The 13,447-nt window shown below is 47.7% G+C and overlaps 1 protein-coding gene across 5 annotated transcripts in view; it reads right to left on the minus strand.

Annotated features, from left to right (window-relative positions):
- Positions 1-12,120, minus strand: part of MARK3 (microtubule affinity regulating kinase 3) — a 108,349-nt gene extending 96,229 nt beyond the window's left edge. For 3 of the 5 annotated variants that reach the window (XM_066273264.1, XM_066273265.1, XM_066273260.1), the window contains exon 1: positions 11,433-12,120. In XM_066273264.1, the coding sequence (XP_066129361.1) occupies positions 11,433-11,483 (51 nt within the window). In that variant the 5' untranslated portion in view covers positions 11,484-12,120. The remainder of the gene's footprint in view (positions 1-11,432) is intronic. The other 2 variants (XM_066273263.1, XM_066273261.1) reach the window with 1 other exon arrangement.
- Between the last annotated feature and the right edge of the window lie 1,327 nt (positions 12,121-13,447).

Below are 13,447 nucleotides of genomic sequence, written 5' to 3' on the forward strand. Positions count from 1 at the left end.
TTCAGCTCAGGAACATCAAAATGATCCCATGGTAACTGACTTAAGCAAGGGGTCACTGGCTCTGCTAGAGCCCCCCACCCACCCCCACCCCCATCAAGGCATGTATAAAAGCAATCAATGAACAATTAAAATGAAACAACTTCGAGATTATGCTTCCCTCCTTCCCTCTTTTCCTCCATCTCTTCCTCCTTCCTTTCTTCCTGTCTTGCAAAAACAAACAAAAAACAAAGCTAGAAAAATGGGTCAAGAACTTTGTATATTAAACCAAACAATTTATATTATTCACATTTTTAGACTAATACTACAAAAGCTATGTTAAAAGAAAAATAACATTTATAGAACCTCCACCATGTGAAACAGACTGGGCACTTAATAGGTATTACTTTTTTTAATCACAATATCCCTGAGTAGATGGTGTTATTCCCTTTCAATAAATAAAAAAGATGTCATGTACAGCAGTGGTCCCCAACCTTTTTTAGGCCACGGACCGGTTTAATGTCAGAAAATAATTTTCAAGGACTGGCCTTTAGGGTGGGACGGATAAATGTATCATGTGACTGAGACAAGCGTCAAGAGTGAGTCTTACTGCCTGACCAGGCGGTGGCGCAGTGGATAGAGCATCAGACTGGGATGAGGAAGACCAGGTTTGAGACCTAGAGGTATCCAGCTTGAGCGTGGGCACATCTGGCTTGAGCAAAAAGCTTGCCAGCTTGGATCCAAGGTCGCTGGCTCCAGCAAGGGGTTATTTGGTCTGCTGAAGGCCCACGGTCAAAGCACAAATGAGAAAGCAATCAACGAACTGGTGTTGCAATGCGCAACGAAAAACTAATGATTGATGCTTCTCATCTCTCCGTTCCTGTCTGTCTGTCCCTGTCTATCCCTCACTCTGACTCTCTCTCTGTCTCTGTTTAAAAAAAAAAAAGAGCGAGTCTTACTTAGAGGGATGTAACAGAGGAAATCTGGTCATTTTTTCAAAATAAAATATTGGCCTGACCTGTGGTGGCGCAGTGGATAAAAGCATCGACCTGGGATGCTGAGGTTGCCAGTTCGAAGCCCTGGGCTTGCTCGGTCAAGGCACATATGAGAAGCAACTACTACGAGTTGATGCTTCTCTCTCCTTCCCACTGCCCTCCCACCCCTCTCTCTCCTCTCTCTAAAACCAATGAATAAATTTAAAAAAATTTAAAAATAAATAAAACATTGTTCAGACTTAAATATAAATAAAACGGAAATAATGTAAGTTATTTATTCTTTCTCTGAGGACTGGTACCAAATGGCCCACGGACCGGTATCAGTCTGTGGCCCGGGGGTTGGGGACCACTGATGTACAAGGACTCTAGTTAACAATACTATATTGTACATTTGAAAGTTGCTGCAAGAGAAGATCTTAAAATTCTCATACAAGAAAAAAAACTGTGCTCTGGCCAGATAGCTCGGTTGGTTAGAGCATCAACCTGATAGCCACCGGTTTGATCCCCAGTCAGGGCACATACAACAATCAGTCAATGAGTACATAAATAAATGGAACAACAAATCCATGCTTCTCTCTCTCGCTCTCCCTCTCTCCCAAAAACAAAACAAAAACAACTACTAATACTGTTGACTGGAAGCCTTCCCAATAATGTAAGCAGTTGATTAACAAATATTTTGTATGTATATGTATCATATACTGTACTCTTACAATAAAGTAAACTAAAGAAAATCATAAAGAGAAAATGTATTTACAGTACTTATTGAAAGAAAACTCACATATAAGTAGACCTGCACAGTTCAAATCCGTGTTGGTCAAGGGTCAACTGTAATGCAACATTATATGTCAATTTTATCTCAATTTTTAAAATAAATTTTTTTAAAAATGAGGCACAAAAAAAAAAAAATTAAAAAAAAAAAAAAATGAGGCACAGACAAGTGAATTAACTTCCCCACGGTTCAGTTCCTTGTATTTGAGGGCTGCTTTCAAATGCAAGTCTGGAACTCCAAACCCATTTTCTCCTTTTATGTTTTGTTGTTCCCTTTTTTTTTTTTCTGACAGAGATAGAGTCAGAGAGAGGGAAAGAAGGCCCTGGCCGGTTGGCTCAATGGTAGAGCATCGGCCTGGCGTGCGGAAGTCCCAGGTTCGATTCCCGGCCAGGGCACACAGGAGACGCGCCCATCTGCTTCTCCACCCCTCCCCCTCTCCTTCCTCTCTGTCTCTCTCTTCCCCTCCTGCAGCGAGGCTCCATTGAAGCAAAGATGGCCCAGGCGCTGGGGATGGCTCCTTGGCCTCTGCCCCAGGCGCTAGAGTGGCTCTGGTCACGGCAGAGCGACACCCCGGAGGGGCAAAGCATCGCCCCCTGGTGGGCAGAGCGTCGCCCCCTGGTGGGCGTGCCGGGTGGATCCCGGTCGGGCGCATGCGGGAGTCTGTCTGTCTCTCCCCGTTTCCAGCTTCAGAAAAATACAAAAAAAAAAAAAAAGAGAGAGAGAGAGAGAGGGAAAGATAAGGACAAACAGACAAGAAGGGGAGAGAGATGAGAAGCACCAATTCTTCTTGCAACTCCTTAGTTGTTCAGTGATTGCTTTCATATGGGCTTTGACCAGGGGGCTACAGCAAAGCGAGTGACCCTTGCTTAAGCCAGCAAACCTTGGGCTTCAAGCCAGCGACCATGGGGTCATGTCTATGATCCCACACTCAAGCCAGCAACCCTGTGCTCAAGCTGGAGACCTTGGAGTTTTGAACCTGGGTGCTCCAAGTCCTAGCCCGACTCTCTATCCACTGCGCCACCACCTGGTCAGGCTTGTTGTTCTTTCTTTTGTGCTTCACATCTTATCCACTCAACCTCAAAAGTGTCTTCAGAATCTCTCCCGGAACCAGTCTTAGGTTCCCATCTTTCTCTCTTTCTTCCAAGCCCAAACTCTTTCCATTAAGCCTCCCTTTGAGAAGGCTGAAGTTTTAAGAAAGGAGAAAGAAGGTGATCTCATTGGAATGAACTACAGAGGGGAAGCTAAGGACACAAGGAAGAGAAGAGAGAGCATTAACAACATTAATGATAGCTAACATTTGTATTTTACTTTTATGTGTCAGGAACTGTTCTAAACGTTTAATCACTAAGCAACCAATATTTATGTATTGTCACCTGTAATAAATGACAAGCATGTGCCCAGTATTTGCGCTAGTATCAATAAAAACTTTCATAGAGCTTTCAGTATACCAGAGGAAATTGACAAAACACAATAAACATAATATGTAAATTATATAATATATTTGAAGGCAATAAATGCACTGGAAAAAAGAAAAACTAGATCAAGATTAGGGAGATTCGGAGGGCCATGGGTGGGCACAGTGAGCCTCACTGAGGGGATGTCTAAAAAGAGGAGGAGGTGAGGTTTCTGTGGATATGTGGAAGAAAAGTGTTCAAAGAGAAGACCCTATGCCAAGGCTCTGAAGTTGGACTGTCCCCGGTGTGTTCAAAGAACAGCAAAAAGACGCATGAGTCTATGAGTGTAGTGAGTGAGGAGAGGCAGGAGACAAGGACAAAGAGGTAAGGGAAACCAGAGTATGGAAGGCCTTATGCTTGTAACAGTCTTGGTTAAAGGTGATTACCATTTCCTATAGTAATTAATAGTAATGGTAATTACTATTATCAGTTCCATTTTACAAATGATAAAACTGGGACACAAAGAAAGTAAAAAGTTTCTCCAAAGTCACAAATAAAATACAGTCAGATTATAAATCCCTAAGAATTACTATTACAGTGGTTTAAAAACACGGCCTCAAAGTCTTTGACACACCTCCACCTCCTATTAACAGGTAAGGTCCATGTCCTTTCTGCTTGAATTTGGGTGTCTGCGACTGTGTTAACCAAGAGAAGATGGTAAAAGGGATATTATGTGCTTTCTGAAATGGCAGGCAGCTTCTGTCTTGTTTATTGAAACACCAAGATACCTCGGAAGAAGTCCAAGCACACTGATACCTCCATGCTGAAGAGGCCCATGTAGACATTCTGGCCAAGAGTCCAAGCTAAACCCAGTCTTCTAACCATACCAGCCAAGGTACCAGATATGTGAGTGAAGAGACATCAAGGATGTGGATCCTCCAGCCAGCTGTTCACATCCCTCCTAGCCTTTCAAGAGCCCCCAAACTAAAGTCCCAAACATAATGGAACAGATATCCCTGCCTCAATCTGTGAGCATGATAAAATGGCTGCTGTTTTACACTACTAAGTTGTGGAGTGGTTTGTTCCACGGCAATAAGTTGAATTATACAGAAAGCAGGAAATAAATGCTAAGAACATAAGTTAATAGAAATGAGGGGCCTGACCAGGCAGTGGCACAGTGGATAGAGGGTCAGACTGGGATGCAAAGAAACAAGGTTCGAAACCCCGAGGTTGTCAGCATGAGGTCGCTGGCTTGAAGCCCAAGGTCACTGGCTTGAGCACTCTGCTGTAGCCTCCACCCTCACCTCACCCCACCCCACGTCAAGTCACATATGAGAAAGCAATCAATGAACATTTAAGATGCTTCTCATCTCTCTCCCTTCCTGTCAGTCTGTCCCTCTCTATCATCAATCAATAAATAAATAAATGGAAAAAATCAGAATACATTACCATGGTATGTGGAAGATTCTTCATCATTGAATATATTTAATATCTAGACAGAAAACTTCTTCTGAGAGAAGAAAATGTAAACTTTAGTTTACTTCACTAGTAAAGCTAATGCATGCCTACAGATAGGCACACCAAGGCAGGCCTGGGCTAGGCAAGGGAATAAGGACAAGGAAAAGGATGGAGACAATATGTGAACAAAGTCATCAAAACATCTCAACTGCCTCACTAACAAAAGCTGCCTGCCCTAGTTTAAATTATTCTTCTGGGAAAAGAACAGTAAGTCTAAGGGCAGAAGGCTGAGTTAGAAAATGGTTCTAGGGGTACCCCTCTTCAGGATTCTCATTCTAGAATCTGCTATCGTAGTCAATTAACTCATAAAGGTACTGATTGCACAAAGAATAGGGTTATAAGCCCTGGACAGAAAGCTCAGTTCATGATTAGAGCATTGTCCTGTTAACACCAAGGTTGTGGATTCAATACCCAGTCAGGGCACATACAAGAATCAACCAGTGAATGCACCAAGTGCAACAACAAGTTGATTCTCTCTCTCTCTCTCTCTCTCTCTCTCTCTCTGCCCCTCTTATCCCCCACACAGAATCAATGAATAAAAAAAATTTTTTATTAAGGTTATATAAAATCCTGCAATAAAAACCTTTGAGTTTAGCTTATTCAAACTTGATATTAAATTCTACTATTCCAGATTTTCATGCAAAATGTCCGTAATACAAACCCCACAGTATTTAAACTCCACCCAAAGCAACTATTAGCAAAAAATACAAATAAAATAACTTTTGTTTAAGCTTCCAATATGAGCACCAAGATTCCATGTAACCCACAGAAATAATGCATTATTTAGTCTACATAAGCCTGATCAGGTGGTGGTGCAGTGACCCTGCAGGTCAAGGGGATGAGCAGAAGCTCACCAGCTGGAGTGAGGGATCATCCACATGATCCGATGGTTGCTGGCTTGAGCAAGGGGTCACTGGCTTGGCAGGAGTCCCCCAGTCAAGGCACATGTGAGAAGCAATCAGTGAACAACTAAAGCAATGCAACTATGAATAGACGCTTCTCACCTCTCTCCATTCCTGTCTGTCCCTCTCAAATAAATAACTAAATAAATACACAAGACTGGCCCTGGCCGGTTGGCTCAGCGGTAGAGCGTCAGCCTGGCGTGCGGGGACCCGGGTTCGATTCCCGGCCAGGGCACATAGGAGAGGCGCCCATTTGCTTCTCCACCACCCCCCCTTCCTCTCTGTCTCTCTCTTCCCCTCCCGCAGCCAGGGCTCCAATGGAGCAAAGATGGCCCGGGCGCTGGGGATGGCTCCTTGGCCTCTGCCCCAGGAGCTAAAGTGGCTCTGGTCACGGCAGAGCGACGGCCCGGAGGGGCAGAGCATCGCCCCCTGGTGGGCAGAGCGTCGCCCCCTGGTGGGCGTGCCGGGTGGATCCCGGTCGGGCACATGCGGGAGTCTATCTGACTGTCTCTCCCCGTTTCCAGCTGCAGAGAAATACAAAAAAAACAAACAAAAAAAACCCCCACAAGACTAACCATGGCTGAACAGCTCAGGTGGCTAAAGTGCAGTGCTAAAGACCTCTAGCTTGAAGAAAAATTTGAACTCTCCCCTAAAAAGCCCTTTTCCTCCAGAGCCCTCCCAATTACTGTACAGGTAGGTGCATAAGAGTTAGCACATACCCTTTAATATTACTCGCAAACTCCAAGCACATACTTGAAATTCTTGTGTAAGAACATTAAAGCTGGGAGATTCTGACAGAAGAGATGTGTTTTCTCCTTGAGTTTAATTTGAAAGTTTAAAATGGATGTGAAAGAAGTAAATATCTGCTTTAGTTCTCCCAGTGGTGATCAGAAGAGGCTGCATTCCCTGACTCTTACTCCAGCTTGGGAACAAATTCCAGATAAAATTTGACTATATCCAGAATTCTCTCTGATAGTAAAAATAACAGGCACTATTTTATATTAAGCTATGTACAGGTCTCTTATAATTACAATATATAATCATTTGCTACATAAATAATCAAAATGACTAATATTTTACTCACTACAAATTTCTACCTTCCCCTAATCTACATAAGAAATGAAGATGAACTTCAAATTGAAGTCTATAAAATCTTTTCCCACCTTTTTTTTTTTCCCTGAAGTGAGAAAAGGGGAGGTAGAGAGACAGACTCCCACATGCACCTAACCAGGATCCACCCAGCAAGCAAGCCCAATAGGGGGCAATGCTCTGCCCATCTGGGGCGTTGATCCATTGCAACTGGAGCCATTCTAGTGCCTGGGCCAACTTTGCTCCAATGGAGCCTTGGCTGCGGGAGGGGAAGAGACAGAGAGAAAGGAGAGGGGGAAGGTTGGAGAAGCAGATGGGCGCTTCTCCTGTGTGCCCTGGCCGAGAATTGAACCCAGGACTTCTGTAGGCTGAGCTGACGCTCTACCACTGAGCCAGCCAGACAAGGCTTCCAAACACTTCTCTAAAAACTTCTTATTGCCTGACCTGTGGTGATGCAGTGGATAAAGCATCGACCTGGAAATGCTGAGGTCGCCGGTTTGAAACCCTGGGCTTGCCTGGTCAAGGCACATATGGGAGTTGATGCTTCCAGCTCCTCCCCCCTTCTCTCTCTCTGTCTCTCTCCTCTCTAAAAATGAATAAATAAAATAAAATAAAATAAAATAAAATAAAATAAAATAAAAACTTCTTATTTATTGGCCCTGGCCAGTTGGCCAGTGGTAGAGCGTCGGCCTGGCGTGCAGAAGTCCCGGGTTCGATTCCCGGCCAGGGCACACAGGAGAAGCGCCCATCTGCTTCTCCACCCCTCCCCCTCTCCTTCCTCTCTGTCTCTCTCTTCCCCTCCTGCAGCTAAGGCTCCACTGGAGTAAAGATGGCCCGGGCGCTGGGGATGGCTCCTTGGCCTCTGCCTCAGGCGCTAGAGTGGCTCTGGTCACAACAGAGCGATGCCCCGGAGGGGCAGAGCATTGCCCCCTGGCGGGCAGAGCGTTGACCCCTGGTGGGCGTGCCAGGTGGATCCCGGTCGGGCGCATGCTGGAGTCTGTCTGACTGTCTCTCCCGTTTCTGGCTTCAGAAAAATACAGAAAAAAAAACAAAACAAAACCAAAAAAACCTTATTTATTGATTTTTTTTTTCTTAAGGAGGGAGGGAGAGAAAGAAAAACATTAATTTGGCCCTGGCAGGTTGGCTCAGTGGATAGAGTCAGCCAAGGGTATGGACATCCTGGGTTTGATCCCCAGGCAGGTCACACAGAAGAAGCAACTATCTGCTTCTCTTCCCCTCATAGCCAGTGGCTCAACTGGTTCAAGTATCGGCCAGCGCACTGACAATAGCTCGGTTGATTCGCACATTGGTCCCAGACAGGGGTTGCCAGTACGCATGCAGGAGTCTGTCTATCACTCCTCCTCTCAAAACAAACAAACAAACAAACAAACAAACACATTACTCTGTTGTTCTATTTATTTATTCATTCATTGGTTGATTCTTCTATGTGCCCTGACTGGGGATCAAACCCATGACATTGGCATTCTGTGACGAAGCTCTAACTAAGCTACCTGACCAGGGCTTCTCAAATACTTCAACTGAATAAAAAACATTCATTCTTCAGAGGTTAGCTTTTTAAAATTTATTTCCCTATTGAGTTGAGAGAGAGAGAGACATGCATCAACTTGTTGCACTTAGTTGTGCACTCATTGATGGTTTCTCCTACATCTCCTGACCGAGGATCTATTGAATAAAACCAGTACCTCAGTGTATGGGGATGATGCTTCATCCACTGAGCCACCAGATCAAGGCGAAATCAATTTTTTTGAAAGGCCCAAACAGCTTGACTCAACAGATAGTTGTGCTTGTTAGGTTAAAAAACATTAACTGCCTGACCTGTGGTGGCACAGTTGATAAAGTGTTGACCTGGGAATGCTGAGGTCGCTGGTTCAAAACCCTGGGATTGCCTGGTCAAGGCACATATGGGAATTGATGCTTTCTGCTCCTCCCCCTTCTCTCTCTCTCTTTCTCTCTCACTCTCTGTCTCTCTCTCTAAAAAAACTAAATAAAGTTGGCCTGACCTGTGGTGGCGCAGTGGATAAAGTGTCGATCTGGAAATGCTGAGGTCGCCGGTTCGAAACCCTGGGCTTGCCTGGTCAAGGCACATATGGGAGTTGATGCTTCCAGCTTCTCCCCCCTTCTCTCTCTCCTTTCTGTCTCTCTCTCTCCCCCTCTCTCTCTCCTCTCTAAAAAATGAATAAATAAAAATTAAAATTAAAAAAAAAACTAAATAAAGTTAAAAACTAAAAAAAATTAAAAAAAAAAAAGCAAACCAGATTAACTTGCATTAGCAGGCGGTGGCCTGGGACACAGAGGACCCAGGTTTAAAATCCTGAGGTTGCCTTGCCTGCTGTCTTGAGCGCAGGCTCACCAGCTTGAGCATGGGATCACAGACATGACCCCATGGTCACTGGCTCGGGCAAGGAGTCACTTGCTCTGATGTAGCCCCTCCTCCTCACCGTCAAGGCACATATGAGAAGACAATCAATGAACAACTAAGGTGCTGCAATGAAGAATTGATGCTTCTCATCTCTCTCCCTTCCTGCCTGTTCCTCTGTCCCTCTTTCTGTCTCTTGCTTAAAAAAAAAAAAAGAAAGAAAGAAAAAGCTGTTCTAGCTATACTAACCAAAACGTCTGTCAACTGGTGAATGGATTTTAAAAAACTGTGGTACATCCAAATGACAAACCACTGGCACACACACAAATGTGTATCAACCTCAAAAGAGATGCCAGACACAAGGTAACATACTGTACTTTGACATCATCTATATAACATTCTAGAAAAGGGAAAACTATTGGGACAAGTAACATATAAGTGGTTGCCAGGCTAGGGAAAGGGAGAGGGGACTGACTATAAAGGGTTATAAGGGACCTTTTGGGATAACGGAAATTCTATATCTTGACTGTGATGGTAGTTACATGGCTATACATTTGTCAAAAAAACTAATCAAACTGTACATAAGAATGAATGTTCTATCTCAATAAACCTGACTTTAGCAAATGAGCTAGCTGCTCAGAAGACTGAGAGCTCCCATTCATTCCTATACCCTCACTACTGAATTGGCAAGAAGTCTAATATTTAGCAGTGGTTCAGTAATAGTAGGTAAACAATATGGTATACGCCAGATGTGTAACACTGATACAAGGGCACCACACTGTAAAAGACACCCAACTCCGTCCAGGACATGCCAATACCCATGTTAAAATCGGAATAGGGGCCTGACCAGGAGGTGGCGCAGTGGATAGAGTGTTGGACTGGGATGCGGAAGGACCCAGGTTTGAGACCCCGAGGTCACCAGCTTGAGCACGGGCTCATCTGGCTTGAGCAAAGCTCACCAGCTTGGACCCAAGGTCGCTGGCTTGAGCAAGGGGTTACTCGGTCTGCTGAAGGCCCAAGGTCAAGGCACATATGAGAAAGCAATCAATGAACAAGGTGTCGCAACGAAAAACTGATGATTGATGCTTCTCATCTCTCTCCGTTCCTGTCTGTCCCTATCTGTCCCTCTCTCTGACTCTCTGTCCCTGTAAATAAATAAATAAAATAAAATTTTTAAAAAATGGAACAGGGCACGATAAATTAACACATAATGTGCTACAAACCTCTGATTATAACACTGTAAAAAATTCAATTTTAAATACATTCCATGATAATAAAGGCGCTCTCCAGATCTTACATTGCCTTTTTAAGAATAAAGTTAGTAATTTCTAATGACAAACAAAAAGACTACAACATATTCCACAAATTCACCAGATAACCAGGTAAAGAACAATTGGGTAATAAATCCTTCATTATCACACATCTGCTATGACAGTTTTTGGCTTCATTTTATTTAGCAAGTATGGAGCACCTGCTCTGGCCCAATGTAAGATTCTGCTTCTGAGTACAAGCCAATGACGAAAGTTAATCATATCACTTTTTTGCTTGCTCCACAAAGGGTAGTGAAAGAACAGGTTGACAAAGTCAAAAACAGGTTCAAAAGGTCTATGAGAAAACGACAGTACTAGCTAACCTAGTCTACGGCTTTCAGCTTCTCTGTGTAATTTTCTGAATTTTCTTATCAGTCTCAGGTAGAGGAGGAGCGGCCCCCACAGCACTACCTGCGTGGTGCGCTGGCCGCGCACTCCACAGTCACACACTTCCACGGGAGCTGGCGACCAGGCTGCCACACACAAATGACACCACCTGGGGGCCGTCCAGCACACAAGTGGACCCCACCGGCCCTCCGCGTCTCAGGTCTCACTTGAAACCACGGACACGGGCAGAGCAAGGAAGCGCTTCCTCGGTGATGGATGGCGCTCGCTTGCCAGGGATGACCTCACAACACGCACAGGGCAAGTGCGGCGAAGTTTCTTTCTACAGAAGAGTTCAGAAAGCACCCGTGCGGCGGCAACACGTCCCCGACAGAGCGTCTACTACCAGCTGTCGTTCCCTCCAAACGCTGTCGCTGGCGTTTTACAAAGAAGGTGCAGCGGGCAAAACTCAAGGCTCCTTCTCTAGACGCACGGGCTGCGCGCGCGCTACCCGCCTCCCCGCGCGGTGCCCCCAGAACCCCGCCGAGCTCAGCTCCAGCCCACGTGCGAGCCAGTCCACTCGTCCGGCCAACCCCCCTGGGCGGCCCTGCGGCCAGGCCTGCCGCCCGACCGCTCCGAGCGAGCAGGAGCGCGGGCAGAGCCGGCGCCGAGCTCCGCAGAGCCCGCCACCGGCTCGCGAGCGCACTTCCCGGATCCTGCCCAGGAAGCGAGCGCTCCGAGCCGGGACGCAACGGGACGGATGCCCGGGGCCACTTACGTTCTCAGTGTCCCGTTCATTCACCGTGGGCAACGGAGTCCGCGTAGACATCTTCCTTCGCTTCGCTTCTGCACGGCGCCGCCGGGGGGAACGGAAGAGCGCGGCCGCAGGGGCCCGCGGCGGCGTCCTCAGGCGGCCGGCGGCTCCGGAGCAGCGCCGCGGGAAGGTGGTTCCCCTCCCCCACGGCCGTCTAGATCCCCGGCCGGGCGCGGGCCGTCCCCCGGCGGGGTCCGGGGCTCATGCTCCCCCGGCCCCGGCGGCCGCGCCGAGGAGCCCCCGCGCACGGCGGGGGCGGGCCGGCGGCGGCGGGCTGCGGGGCGGGCCGCCGACGTCCCGGCGCCTCAGGGCGCTCCGCGGGCCCGGGCCCCTCGCCTCCTCCTGAGCCCGTCGCTCCGCGGGTTTCAGAGCTGGGGCCTCCACACAGCGCCGCCGGCGGCCCCTGAAGAGAAGGCGGAGGAGGATGAGAAGGAGGTGGAGCGCAAGACAGGCCGCCGCGGGCTGCGGGCACCGACCATGGAGGGGTCTGCGGAGGCAGCGCCTGCGTCTGACTGCTTTTCTCCCTCCGGCTCGCTTTCCGCCTCAGCCTCCGCCCGGTGGCCACAGCCGCCGCCGCCGCCTCTCCTGGAAACTCCGAGTCCCACGGACCCAAGATGGCCGCCCGATAGCTTCCTCTGCTGACTCCGGATGCCGGAAGTGACGACACTGCCGCCCTCCTGGAGTTCGGCCAATCAGCGCGGCCGAGAAAGCCGGTCCGGCTGCTGTTGCTAGGGGCGACTTGGTTCTATCCCCAGCACAGGGGGCGGTGCCCAAGGCCCGGACCTTTTGGCGGGTCCCGGCGGGTGACAGAGGCAGCGGGTTGCCAGCGCTCGGAGCACTAGAGCACCCCCGAAAGAACCGGCAAACGGCCATAGGCGGCGGCCTGACTCCCATTGCTGGGTTGGCATTTACAGTGTTGATCCAGTCCCTTGCTCTGTGCAAAACCTGATGTTGTGTCCCGGACCGCCCTGCACCGAATCGAGCCACGGCAGCAATTACAGGGTTGGAGATGCGGAGAGGAGCCGGGCTCTTGCCACATTAACGATGACTGGGAGTTGAGGATTCGATCACCCTTCCTGCCCCAACTCTGGGCAGCCGGGCTAGGATGGCACCAGGCACGTCCTGCTCTCGAGGAGCTTGCTGTCAGGAGGAAGATGGGTTCTATCCAGCTAAATGCCATCCAGAAGGAAGAGTGCTATAAGGGGGTTGACGGGGGTTGGAAGGGAGCAGAAGCAAAGCCCTGGAAACCCCCAGGGACATGGTGCTAAAAGCACCCAAGGGATTTCTAATACACCAGCGTGTATCTGTAGGGCTGGAAGCATCCCTGGGTCCTAGCGTGCGATTGAGCTCGGTGGACGCTTGCAGTCCGGGACATTGGAAATGCTATCTTCCCTGGAAGCCTTCCTTGTCCTCTCTTCTCTGCATGTGTCCTGTGGTACTGCCCAGAGCCTGGCCAGCGGTGGATGGAGTCCATTGATGCAGGGTTCTGAGGAAGGAGATGGGTATAGGTTGGAAAACAAGAACTGTTGTTGAGTCTACCTTGTGGGTCCATTATGTTTGTTACTGCATTTGAGCCTCAGGGTAACCTTATAAAATGGGCAGGCAATACCTTGAGATCTGAAGTCTAGATTCAGTGACTTGACCAAAGTACCCAAGTTGGTTAACTGCAGAGCTGGGATTTGAACCCATATCCTAAAACTTTCCTGACAGATAAGGCCTTGTAATCGGTATGTTCTGCTTTTCTTTTTCTATTATTTTTTTTTCTCTTTTGTCCCCCAGCATGTGAACTGTCCTGCTACATCTAGGACGTTTCCTGCTCTGTGAAACATTTATGTCTTTAAACACCAGAATCATGCCAAAAGGGGACATGCTCCCAACTTAAAACCATGTGAGAAGATGCACGTGAGGCTTCCATCTCACCCTCTCTGGCAAGTTTCACCAGGCCCAGGGCAGTCCTGTTTAAAATGTTATTGTTTTGC

This window comes from Saccopteryx bilineata, chromosome 4, assembly GCF_036850765.1.
Source record: "Saccopteryx bilineata isolate mSacBil1 chromosome 4, mSacBil1_pri_phased_curated, whole genome shotgun sequence".
Lineage (NCBI taxonomy): Eukaryota > Metazoa > Chordata > Mammalia > Chiroptera > Emballonuridae > Saccopteryx > Saccopteryx bilineata.